This window comes from Phaethon aethereus, assembly GCF_964289735.1.
Source record: "Phaethon aethereus genome assembly, chromosome: 14".
Taxonomy (NCBI): Eukaryota; Metazoa; Chordata; class Aves; order Phaethontiformes; family Phaethontidae; genus Phaethon; species Phaethon aethereus.
In genome coordinates, this window is record NC_138590.1 from 19483076 (window position 1) to 19496039 (window position 12964).

General features: G+C 55.6%; 1 protein-coding gene across 1 annotated transcript in view; it reads left to right on the top strand.

Annotated features, from left to right (window-relative positions):
* Nucleotides 1-5382, top strand: part of PDLIM4 (PDZ and LIM domain 4) — a 48324-nt gene extending 42942 nt beyond the window's left edge. Inside the window, exons 7-8 of the mRNA XM_082006252.1 lie at nucleotides 4077-4197; nucleotides 5172-5382. Of these exons, the coding sequence (XP_081862378.1) occupies nucleotides 4077-4197; nucleotides 5172-5376 (326 nt within the window). The 3' untranslated portion in view covers nucleotides 5377-5382. The remainder of the gene's footprint in view (nucleotides 1-4076; nucleotides 4198-5171) is intronic.
* The last annotated feature ends 7582 nt before the right edge of the window (nucleotides 5383-12964 follow it).

Below are 12964 nucleotides of genomic sequence, written 5' to 3' on the forward strand. Positions count from 1 at the left end.
TCGCCGCAAGCGGGGCTGCGGCACTGCACCGCCACGGGGCTTGAACCATCATTTGGTCCCTCTGCACCCACCAAGTTGCTGTTGCAGGCTCAGCCTCCTTCTCCTGCCCTTGCTCTGAGGTCCAGACGCTGGAAAAGCCTCTGAAGGACCCGTCTGCGAGAGCTTGATGGGGTGGGTTTGCAAACGCTTCTGCTCTTGTCATTTTACTGTACATCGCCACGGCGCCGAGGCAGCTCCGCTCAACGCCGGGGGGTCCACGCACCCTGCGAGGGGGAACACCCGGATGGCAGGTTTCAAATCAGGGTTTCAGACGCTCAGGTCAGCCTCTGGGGCATTACCAGATTTTGTGGCTGACTTGAGCATCGTGTGAAAGTCGGATTTGCAAACAGCTTCTGCATGGCAGCTGTTTTCCTGAGACCGTTTGTGAAATGTAATGGCCCAGAGCGGTTGTGTAAGATCCCCGGGGAAGAGCCATAGGCCTCTTTAACTAAATGGCATTTGCATAAGGACGTGGGATGGTCCTCAGCAGCACAGGGATAGAGATCAGGAGCTCTTGGCTCACTTCTCGGGTCTGTCACAGCTTCCTGCCCGTGTCGTTAACACGGGCAGGAGCCAACTCCGAGCATTAAATAATAAGATCCCCAAACCATACATTTCAGCTTCTTTTTATTTGCCTTTCAACCTTAAGTCCATTGGGGCTTTTATGTTCAAACTTTCAGGCTTCGCTTTACAGCCATTAGGGCAAGACTCTTCTTTCTGCTTCCTTCCAAGAGCCTCATACTCAGATCACATGAATCCAGGAGCTTAGATTTTATGGGAAAATACCAGCTACTGCAAATCTCATTATGAAGCTGCGAGAGGTGGCGAGCCAGGCTGTTGCACTTCAGTTTCTGTGTATATAAAATGGTGCAGAACCCATTTGACTAGAAGGATGTTGCTTCTTGCTTCACAAGAAGCACGGTCACAGGTAACTGCTGAGCATCAAGAGTTTCCGTCAGTTTAGTTTTCTCAGTGGTACTGAGGCACGTCTGCAAAGCATGAGATAGGATCAGCCTTGGAAGTACCGGGTGTGAATATTACAGCCTCTCCTAGGCTGGCAGGAAAAGCCAACGTTAATTACAGGCTCCACTTGTACCTTCAAGTCCTTCACCGAGAACAAGCACCGGCAGCTTCCCGGTGCGGTGTCTGCTGCACCCCCAGGTCCCCCCGTTAGGAAGAAGCAAATAGGAAGCGACTGTGTTAGTCGCAATTAATAACGCTGCTGCCTTCCTCCCTCCCCTGTGCCAGGGCAAGGGGACCCGGTGGAAGCTTTGCTGTTTCGCTCCTGCCTGCCCTCGCATCCCACGGCCCTGGGGTGGCAGAAGCCCAGCGCTGCCCTTCGGGAGGAAGGGAGGAAGAAGAGGGTGTGGGCTGGGGGAAAGGGAGGACAAAGAGGTGCCAGGACAGTCCCCGGACCCTGGGACTGTCCCAGCCAGTCCCGGAACTCTGCTCATCCCGGCAGTTTCTCGGCACCAGCCCATCGCTAGCGCAGCGCCGCGTGCTCGCTCGGAGCCCGAGACGACGCTGGCGGGTCCCAGCCCGCGTGGCGGCTGGCCGGGGCGGGGGCTGCGCGCCTCCCGCGGCTCTGCCGCCGGCCCCTTCCCGCTCGGCTCTGCTGTGCAGGGGGGACGCGCGGCTGCCTGCAGGCACGGTCTTGCTCGTGCCCCGGCCGTTACAACACTGGCAGTGTTTCTTTCGTAAGGCGTGAGAAGGGAAGTGAAAAGCATCTCTCCTGGTGGTGTTCCATCACGGCTGAAACCCCGGGAGCGTTCCTGCTAGGTTGTTCTACAGCTCCCACCCCTGCTCCTTTTTCCTTAAGCCTAAAATCACACATTTTGGCCTGAGCCTTCTGTGCGTTGTCCTTTTAAAGTCCAGATCTCCTCTTCTGAGGAGCTGGGCGTCTCAGACAACGACCTGTGCTATACGGAAGATGTTTCTCCTGGAAGCCGTATGTTCTTCAGCATCGCCACCTCCTTCCCACACCTGTAAGGAGCAATGCTTCGTGCTGGGGGGTCTGGGGGAGGCCGGAGGAATCGCAGCAGCCGTCCCCGCGGGCGCCCTTGGCGCGGGAAGGATGAGCACTGCAGCCGCAGATGGGGACGGCGATGGCTGAGATTGTGGGGTTAAAGCATCTCACTGCCTTGCTGAGGACCATAAATTACGATGAGACTGTGGGCTGGTAAATAGTAGGAAATGATCCATCGTTTGGGAAGACGGGAAGCAGCCCTCTCTGCAGGGCTCGTTTTGCTGTAAAATCTTCCCCCCCACCACCCCCCTCTCTTTTAAGCAGCTTATCCAAGCGCTCTGTCTGGGAGACAGTGACAGCTTAGCTGTTAAATGTTGGCAGATGAGCACGTCTAGTCCAAACACGCCGTATCTCACGCTGGGGGAGGCCAACAGCTTGAGCGGTTGTTTCGGTCTATTCCCAGCACGGCAGCGGGAGGACTCGGCGGGCGAGCTTGGCTGGGGCCAGCCGAGCGCTCGGAGGAGCCCCGGGGTGGAGCAGCCCTGGGCCGCTCCTGGGCGGGCAGCCTCGCACGTACCGAGGCTCTCGGCATCTCCGAGTATCACAGTCCGCCTTGGGACAGTGGGGTTTGGTGGGGAGATTGGTTCTTTTGGTTTTACTCGCTGGGCTGGGACTGTTGGCAGCGCTGGGCTCTGGGGCAGAGCCGCGGCTGGAGGTGGGTGGCTGGCTGCATCCGGGGGGGGGGTCGGACGGGGAGCGGGGGTCTCTCCGTGGAAGGAAGCTCTGCTGAGCGACGCGCTTCAAAACGTACCGCGTCAACGTGCATGGGTCCAGGGAGCGACCACCGGCGATGATGCGCCGCTTCCAGGTGCTAACAGTTCGCTCCAGGAAATGCAGAGATGTTCCTAGCAAGATCCAAGGGGAAGTTTCCAAAACCGGCGCGGTGCGTACGGACACGTGGGTCGGAAATGCCTGGGCCCCTGCTGAGACCTCCTGGGCGTCGCAGGCTTTAAGCACACGTTTAACATTGACCGTGGGCTGGAACACCCTGGGAGCTCAGGGAGCGTGGGAAGCCCAAATGCTGAAGAATGGCTTGCTCATCCAAGGGCTCCTCTGTTTCTTTTCCAAGCTGTACCAGCTGATGGAGTAAAATATTTTGTCCTTTTTGTGCGCTTTTCCTTTCTATAACCTTAGGCCATCACAGAGGAACCGCAGATCAATATATACCCAAAAGACCAGTCAGTTGTGAGCCATGAAGAACCATGCAGTGAATACCGGAGGCTTTTAAGTGTCCCAGTGGCTGGCAACAAGCGTGTTCATGTCGCCCGGAGCGCGAGGGCGGATGATAGATGATCTGCAGGGAGGGGGGCTGCAGCACTGAGACCTTTGCCATGATATGGTTCATGTGCACAAAATTTTCATTGCTGCCTTTCCCGTCGTTGAACCTCTATGAAGCAAGGCTTGCCTTCTATCACAGTGTTTTATTTTAGATGATTTGAGATTAAATGAGTGTTCTAGGAAGAAAAATCCATGTAATTCTCTTCCTGTTCATTTTAATTTGCCTAATTCTCCAAAAGGCTTTCATCTTTGTCCCCGTGACTGATGTGGATCTACCAAGTGCACCTGAAATGTTGATGTAATAGAACCTCTTCTTTCTGGAGCTTTTCTGAGATTTTTGCTCTTTATATTTCTTAACTTACTAAATAGTATTGCAGCCAAATTCACCTCTCATCTCTAGATTAAGGTAAGGTATATGTGCTGAGCTGGTGCTATGACAGCGCATGGATAGATCATCTCCTGGTGCAACCGAGGGCTTCTGCCACCACCCGTGCTTCGTTAGGATGAGCAGGGGCTCAGCGCAGCGTCCTGTGGTCATCTGCAAACTGAATGCTGTGTGACTTTTGAAATAGTTGGTCTCACTATTTGTTCTTTAATTCTTCACAAGCAAGTTGCAGTTCTGGTGTGACAGGCAGAGACTCATCTGACTCCTTATGGACTGCCCCCCCACCCCCCCAAAAAAAGCCGTGAGAGCATAAGTTTTCAATCTACGTCTGTTTAAAATTCTTGGCAGGTGAAAAACTGGACAAACTGAGCAACCCCCGAAACATCAAGTCCCCAGTGTCAAAGCTTGGCGGTGCCATGTCCGGGCTGCAGATGCTCCCCGAGTGCACCCGCTGCGGGAACGGGATCGTGTAAGTGTCGCGTCTCGCCGGAGCCTCCGGTGCGGTGGGGATGGGAATGCAGGGACGCGGCTGGGTCGGGTCCTACCAGACACGCGGGTTGGAATTTCTATCAGAATCCCTTGAATTTACAGCAGAATACCTTGCATTTATAGCGGAATACCTCCAATCCCTTTCTGGTTTTTGCTAACCGTTTATAAACCTGGAACCGAGGAATACGGTTTGGATTGCCCCTTTTAAGGGAATCTCGCAGCAAAACGGGGATGATTGATGGGGTGGTGTCTGCCCGGCTTATCACAGTAACTGCCCGGGGACTATGAATAGCGCCGGCGGCGCTGGCACTCTCTCGCTGCCGTGTGGATGCAGAAACGCTTTGAGGGTCAAGTAGAAGAGGTCTGCGGGTTATTTTTGTTTGTTTGTTGAAGAGTTACTCTCCGACAGATGGGTGTTGGGTCTGATTTCAGAGAATATAGGCGTTTTTCTGCTTCATTGTGTTGTAATTTATGTTCTGTTGTAATTTACGGTCTGCTCAAGCCAGATTTGCTGGCTGAGAATCTGCTCTGCAAATGCCTGTAACCATGTTCTCGCTGGTGCTACGAGCTGAGGGGCTCTGCTCCAAAAGCCGTCGTGCCCGCGTGTGCGCAGCCCTGGCAGCGCTTGGGGGATGCTGGCTCCGATGTTTGGATCCGGGCTGAGCGTAGGTATTTAAGGCTCCGCTTTGCATCGAGCCGTGGAGCGGTGCCGCAGGGCGTGCGGGCAAACGGGAGCGGAGCACCCTCCCCGCAGAAGGATGGTGGAACCGCGCCTGGAGCGGGGTGGCAGCTTTGGGTGGGCCGAAATGCTGGGATGGGATCCCACAGGAACACCCTTGCATGCCTCTGCCTGCTGCTTTCCTTCACTTACTCCGTTTTACTCGAGGCAGCAGGAAAAGCTGTTTATGCTCAGCGTTTCCCCATCCCACCTGATCTCTCCCCACCTCTCACCAGGGGCACGATCGTCAAAGCTCGGGACAAGCTCTACCACCCCGAGTGCTTCATGTGCGACGACTGCGGCCTCAACCTGAAGCAGAGAGGGTATTTCTTCATCGAAGAGCAGCTGTACTGCGAGACGCACGCGAAGGAGAGGGTTAAGCCCCCCGAGGGATATGACGTGGTGGCTGTTTATCCAAACGCTAAAGTTGAACTTGTCTAAACCCAGGCTGTGCTCTGGAGAGGTCGGCGGCCGCGCGCCCACCCACGTTCTCCCCGCCGGCTGCGCAATGTGGCTGTAATCAACCCCGATTACCAAAGCCCAAGTTAAAATGCCTTTTCTTAGATAAAACCGTTTACACTTGGGATCTCAAGGGGATGGTGTTGAAAGCATACGAACAGGTTTTTCCCTTCTTTTTGACACTCTGCTTTTTGGGTTGCTGTGTTGGGTTATTAGTCTGTGCCATAACCTTATCCAAGATCTGTGTAAATATTGATTAATGCTCTACTCTGTTTCATATAAAACCAGTATTCCTTTTTTTGACACACACCCCCCTTCTGAAAAAGCAAGGAAGATGTTTTAAAAGCTCAAAGAAAATAAGGCACTTTAACAGAAGAAGCCAACTCCTATATCCTGACCTTAATCTCCTGCCCTCCAGCTGCCCCAGCGATTAAAAACCGACCCCCTGGGGAGTCTCGGCCACGGTACCGGTGGGTCAGGGTCCCCGGCTCAGCCCCATCCCAGCAGATGTGCCATTGAAGGGCGGTCTCTTAAAACAGTATTTGCTGTGAAATTCCCTGGATCGGGGCACTGCAGTTTGAGGCTGACAGGGACTGATCCGAGTTCCCCGAGAGATCTCCACACCGAGCATGCGATGAGGCTTTTTTCTTCCTTCTTTTACTCCTAATTCAGTTGTTCTCTGCCATCTACTCCCCCGAGCAGCACCTTTAAAGGACACTGAAATAGCACGGAGCTATTCCGGCCTCCCACGCTCCTGCCCCATGGCTGTCCTTGCTTTGGCCATTCTGACTCTTCCTCAGCTTTTGCTATATTTTTGCAGTCCTTTATTTCTAGCTCCCCAGACTGCTGCCGTCCGGGTCTGCCTCGCAGCGGGGAGGTGGTGATGAAATCCCTCCAGGCACTTAGGAAGTAACTGGAGCGGCGGTGAGCCCAGCTGCGAGCCCCGACTCCAGAGGCAGCAGGTTCGGAGTTGTACCCATATCCCAAGGCTGCACTTTTCTCCAGGTCCGTTGTCCGCTTCATTTGATGGAGAAATGTTTCTGAGGATTTGTGGCCGTTGCTTTGTTGGAGGAATGTGTGGGGGTTTTTTTTCGCATTAGCGTTTGGAGGAGAGGGTTTAGTCACCCAGCTGCTGGCTGCCACCGCGCGTGGCGGTAGGAGCCGCGTGTTTGGTACCGCAAGGTCACTTCTGCTTTGCAACAGCCTCCTTCCTCCTCCTCACTTGGGGGGGGGGGGGAAGAAACGTCTCTGCTCGTTTCCCCTTCCTGGAGAAGGAAAATAAGAGATGGGGCGATGGCCAAAGCACTCCTTCCCCTCTGGGTCTCCGTAACAGGGGTCTGAGAAACCTGGGACTAGAGGAGGAGGAGTGTCGGGAGCATTACCCGGTTGGGGCTGGGCAGGCAATTTCTTCCTACAGGTTCTACACCCCAGAGGGAGGAAGGATTTGGGGATGTTACAAGGATGCATTTAGACCTTCTCCTGTGATGCCGTATAGGGATTTAAGCAGCTCCTGCCTGTGTCCGGCAGCCTGCGGGCAGGGCTGGGCTGCCCGAGCGTGCACCCCGGCTGGGCACCGCCGCGCAGCCGGAGGGACGCTGGCCCTGACACCCACCTCCCCCTCCTTCTGCCGTCAGGATTTTTAATTACTAAAATACAAGAAACCGGTGGAAAATTTGTTTTTCTTGTATTTGCATAGCCTTGTGTAGTAGGTTGGACCATCTGAAGGGAGATACTTGGGACATCTGTAAACGATGAGCAGGCTAGCAATGATCCCATGGGAAGCGTAGCTGCCCTTGTTTGCAGCTTGGAGCTCGCCCGTTTGCCATTGGCAGGAGCATTTGTTCTGAATTCCTCCATTAACCTCGCACGTTGCTGAGCTCCCGTGCCCGTAGCTTGGAAGTTCAGGCGTCACCCAAACCCAGGACTGAATCCAGCTCAGCTGAGCGGTGGAAAACTCACGACACAAATGGCCCCGGGGGCCTTTTCCCATTTTCCACGGCAGTCGGCCACAGCTGCCAGCTGAGGCTCTATGTCACCCTCTGCAGCTCTTGGCCCCCATTCGACTCCGTCTGTGCCGCGGCTGTGTCCCGTGGGGATGCCGGGCGTCTTGCAGCCCTGGCACGGGGAACACCTTAGAAATTCATAAATCGTTCCATTGCCCTCATTTTGAACACCTGAGTGAGCGGGCTGCGGGCAGGGCACTTGGTGGTCTCGCCCAGCTGCTGCACCAGTACAGCACTGGGAGAACTGGGCATAGGGCTTTTCTTTTAATTTAAAGCCAAGTTCCCACAAATCAATTTTTCCACGCGGTTGTCTCGCAATACCCTTTCTTAGGAGTAATCAACTCATCGGACCCCGCCGAGGAGCCTAAAGCTGGAGCCGCCTCGCACAACCCCTCCTGGGCCACGTTGATTCCTGGCTTCAGGCCACGTCATTCACGTTACGGGGTTTGTCGGAGCTGCGGCAAGCGAGCCTCCGTGTCACCGGCTAACGCTGTTTAACTCTGTAAAACGTGGGGAGGGTGCTGTTTGTATGAAATGCAAAATAAAATTGTATCGGTTTTATGTCTCGCGTTACTTCACTTGGCCTTTGCCTGGTCCCCGGCTGGGACTCCCACGGCGGTACCGGTACGCGGGCGTCCCTCGGCGTCCAGGTGAGGAGGCCACTGGATAAACTTTTAGAAGCGTCTCGGAGACAGAGATCTGCACTTCTCATGGCATTGTGCATCGAGAGCCTTGTTTGAGGTTTGGCCTGTGTTTTGGCGGGGTGTTGGTTGGGGTTTTTTAACTCATGGGACCTTCCTGGGCCCCTGCGTCCCATCGGGTGCAGGGACGGGAAGGGCCACAGGTGCCCGGCTCCTCTCCACCAGTGTGACCCCGATCATCCTAGAATCACAGAATCACTAAGGTTGGAAAAGACCTCTAAGATCATCAAGTCCAACCGTCAACCCAACACCTCCATGCCCACTAAACCATGTCCCCAGGTGCCACGTCTACACGTTTTTTGAACACCCCCAGTGATGGTGACTCCACCACCTCCCTGGGCAGCCTGTTCCAATGCCTGACCACTCTCTCTGTAAAGAAATTTTTCCTGATATCCCACCTAAACCTCCCCTGGCACAACTTGAGGCCATTTCCTCTCGTCCAGTGACTGTCCGGAGCTTTACCCCATCTGCCCGTGCATAAGGCCAGCGGATTGGATTTATTAGCAGCGTTTAACGAGCCACGGTGCTGCACCACGGGTCCCTGCTCCCACCCGATGGCCCAGGCTCTCAGCGGACCAGGAGCCATGGCTTTGTGGTGCTGGGGATGTCACCTGCCCCGTCACCGTGGGAGGGATCTGGGCAGCACCCAGGCTGGAAAACACCCTTCTCCCCACGGATGTTGTAATCCGCGGTACAGCCGTAAGCAGACGGCGCTCCTGAAAACCCCCTTGCGCGGCACCGGCTGCGGCACCGCTCAGGCTCGTTCCCCGAGCCCGGAGCTGCGACATCGGCCCGGCAGGGGCAGAGCCGGTCCCCGAAGCCCTGTCCCACCCCATCATCGCTGACCCTCGAACCCCAGAAACCCGCCGGGTGGTAGGAGGACGGGGGGCGGGAGGGCGAGGGCAGGCTGGCGGGGGTTTAGCAGCTCTAGCGTAGAAGGATATTTGCTTCTGTAGCCAAATCCCGAGTGGTTTGGTTTTGGAGCTGACTGGTATTTGATTCACTGTGGGAACGTCAGAAGGAACGTGCGTCAAGTGCCTCCAACAGATACTTAATCTAAAAGGCTTGATTTGGAACGCGTTCATATATGGAAATTGTTGCTTGTATCTGCCTAAAAATATTTAAAAAGACAAAGCCTCAGAGGAGCCGCGTGTGGCATGGAAGATTTTCATACAGCTTGGGTCTGTGTAACTCCGTGTCTAATTAGTGCACGTATTCAGATAACTAACATGCTTAGTTAGTTATCTGAATACGATAGTCATTTTGCCGTTCACCCTTGAACGCATCCGTCTCTTGGATGTGGTCCCATGTTAGAGCCACCGAGCCCCCCGGCCCCTCTGCCCTGGGCACTGCTGCTGTGAGGCTTCAGCCCCACGGCTGCGCTCCGCGGGGCGATCCCCGGGCGTGAGACCGAAGAGGGGGCCGCAGGGCTCCCGGGCGGTGCTGAGGCCCCTCCGAGACCCCCCGCTGCCCCGGCGGCAGCCCCGGCCCACGCAGCAGCCGCCGTCTGACCTGCCCAACCCCGGGAGCCTCCTCCGGGCTCCTCGCTGCTTTGGAAAAAATGACACCTACGATCAAAGACGATGAAGGACACCGTTTATTAACTAAATGAGGTGGGCCCGCGGCCAAATTGATTCAAGTTCTAATTGTTTAACTTTTTCCATGTATCATCATTACATTTTCCTACTTAGCCGGGCCTTGTTTTCACCACCACACCCCCTTTCTGCTGCTGCTTTTGTTTGGAGTTGTTTCATTTTGCTTTTGTTACCGGATGGCTGCCCCAGGGACCTTAAAAAAATCTCAGCCGGCCCGTTTTTGTTAGGATAAAAGTCCTTGTGCCATAGGAAGGTAGGGAAAGAGGCTCTTTGGAGAACTTCCCTCTCCTCCCGTTCTCATGTGTGAAAGGCTATTTTTAAAAATCTTCCCCGCACAGCTAATAAAACAGACAAAACTGCCCTTGACTGTAAGGGCACTTATCTGCAAGTGATTCTGCCTCTCTTTTTCTCCCTGGGAAAGCATAGGCTGTCGGGAGACACCCACAGAGCTCCCCCAGCCCCGGAGCAGCTTCTCGCACCGGGACATTTACATAGTTTGAATTTTTGCATCATCCTAAAGCAGTTCTGTCGTGCGGGGAGAGCTGGTGCGGAGGGTCTGGGCTGTGGGCAGCGCTGCTGCTTTGGGCACTTAGTGGGCACAGCATCACTCTCTTGCTGTGCAAAGACGCTGCTCAAGCACGTTTCAGGCTTTTAGCTTTATTAATGAAAACAACTACTTTTTTTTTTGTTTTTGTTTTTGTTTTTTTTTAAGAAACACCTTAGTTGTTCAATCCCAAACCCGAGGGGTGCCGGGAGGCCAGTGGCTAGTGTCTGTCCTCCCCGAGCTGATCGAACGCAGAGGAGGCGCAAGCTGCTGGCACTGCAGCACCACGGGACGTGGGTGCTGGGGCTCCCCGAGGGACACCGAGCACCCTCCTTGGAAAAGACGGCTGGAGGGGACCTCAGGAGGCCACCCGGTCCCTCTCCTGTCCCCAGGCAGCACCAGCCACCCGCTTCCCTCCTGGGAGGTGTCTGATCTGTCCTCAGGATGGAGACTCCCAGCTCCCCGGGCAGCGGGTCCGGGGATGCAGGGGGTGCGCGGGGTGCAAAGGAGCGCATCGGGTGCGCGATGTGCGGAGGAATGTATGGGATGCATAGGGTAGATGATAGTAATAAATCGGGGAGCCTGAGGTGTGTGGGGCTATACAGGATGTGTAGGGGGTATGTGGGGTGTAGAGGGGCCGATCGGGCCCAGGGGGTGCCGGGACACGGGGGCAGCCTGAGCCCAACCCAGCCCCGCGGGCGCTGTGCCCATCTCCTGCACCATCTAGTGATGGAAACTGAAATATCCCGCAGTTTCAGGCAGGATGGGCGAAGAACCTGCGCTGTGAGGACTCCCGGCACTGTGGGGTGGTTCCCGGGTGGGAACAGCCAAACCCACCCGGAGGGCAGCGCTTCTGAGAAACCTCTGGCAAGGGCTGCTCCGGGAGAGGTGGTTTTAAGCCGCTGTGATGGGTCTGAGCCCGTCGCCTGGGCTCTTGCGTGCTGTCAGACATCCCGTGCCTTCTCTGGCAAGTTCCCTTGCCTTTCCTTGCTCTGATGCAGCCCTGCGTGCCCTGACCCGCATGGCTGTGCCCTGACCCCAAGGCAGAGGGGCCAGGGAAGCAGGACGGGGTGGTGCTGCCCCACGGCATGGGTGCTGCTCTTCTCAGCCTCAGTGCATCTGCTCCTGCTGCAGAGCTGTGGTGGAAGCGTGTGCCGGTGCCGAGGTGCTGTGTCTTACCTGACTGGAGTGACATTGCACCAGGTAAAATTCCTGAAGTCCTTGGTGAGTGGTGGATGGTCTCGGGAAAGCTGACTCCGCTGCGATTTGCGGGTTTCATCCCAAATCCTCACACGTGTGCTACAGGCAGGCACCCGTGGCTCCATTTCTTCTACGGGATTCCTACCACAAATGTGACTGCCTGAAAAAGAATCACGCTGAGTGCTTGCCTGCCCAGCTCTGCTCACACACCACTGCCAGGAACTGGGAAGCGATGGCCACAACTGCCCCTAAAAGCTCCAAGCCCCGTGAATTAATATGGTTTCAAGTGAGCCTTGCACCGGGCAACCCTCAGCACCGCTCCGTGGTAAATGCACTGTGCTGCTGAGGGAGCAGCAAGGCTGAAATCACTCAAGAGCCTTTTCAAGAGATGCCAAAGATAGTTTTTTCCCAGATGCCATCGGTCCAGTGGGACGTGGCCCTGATGGGCACGGTCACTGGCTCCAGCCACTGCAGGGTGGCCAGCAGGCAGGCAGGAGTGTAAGTCCAGGGCTTTGGGCAGAGCCCGGCCATACCACGCTCTAGCCGGGCGGCACACGTGCTCCAGCACCCGGGCACGGAGCCCCTCGGAGGCCACTCTGCAGGCTCGGCTGACCCACTTACGAAATGGATTTTGCTTTGCCCCATCAATAAGCAAGCTTCCACAGGATCCGAGTGCTACGCAAACACCATGGAATTACAAAACTCTAAATTATCTCCTGTTTTCTTAATTCCCAGCTCTCAAGACAGCTGCTGAGAGGGTGACACAATAGTCCCACCAAGGCAGAGGATCCCTTGAGAGGGACCTTGTCCAAGCAGAATAGAAAGAGCGGAGCCTCTGCGGGCGATAACCACCCGAACCCGGGGCAGACCAGGAGCTCGGGTGAGTGCCGTGCCGGGCGGCAGACTCGCACAGGCTGAGGGTGATGGGACCGCTCACGAGCAGGAGCCGGGCAGCTCCACGGCCGTGGCGCGGCTTGCAGCACCACAGCAGCCTGTCGGTGCCGCTCCCTCCCCCAGCCCCTGCCTGACTGGTTTAGGCCGTGTTAGAAAATCTGTTTGCACAAGAACAAAATCTGTTTGCACAAGAGGTGGTTTCTCAGCTATTCAAAGATTCTCTCCTTCTCCCCAGGTGACTGAGGTACTCCTTTGCTCTGCTGGCTCCTCAGCATCTGATTTCACTTTACAGGAATCTCTCCGACCTCGTTTCCCACACGCTGCTCTTCATCTCATAGCTGACGGCGCGTTTTAGAAGGCTGCAGTGAAATGCACTGACCGCTTTTCAGAGGGGTCATTTGGGAGAACTAGGACTGGTCCTGCCGCTACAGTGAATTTGCTCCGTGGCTGCCCAGGCCATTTACTGGCCACGAATTCCGTGCGGTCTTCGTAATTTCCATGCCTGGGTTGAAGCACCCCTGATGTTGGATCGCAAGTGGGGTTTGCAACCTGGGGAGCACCCAGCAAAGGCTGGCAGGAGGGTGGCCATCATTCTGGGCTGCAAGGATTGCATGCAGCAGCTAGTGGTGCTGT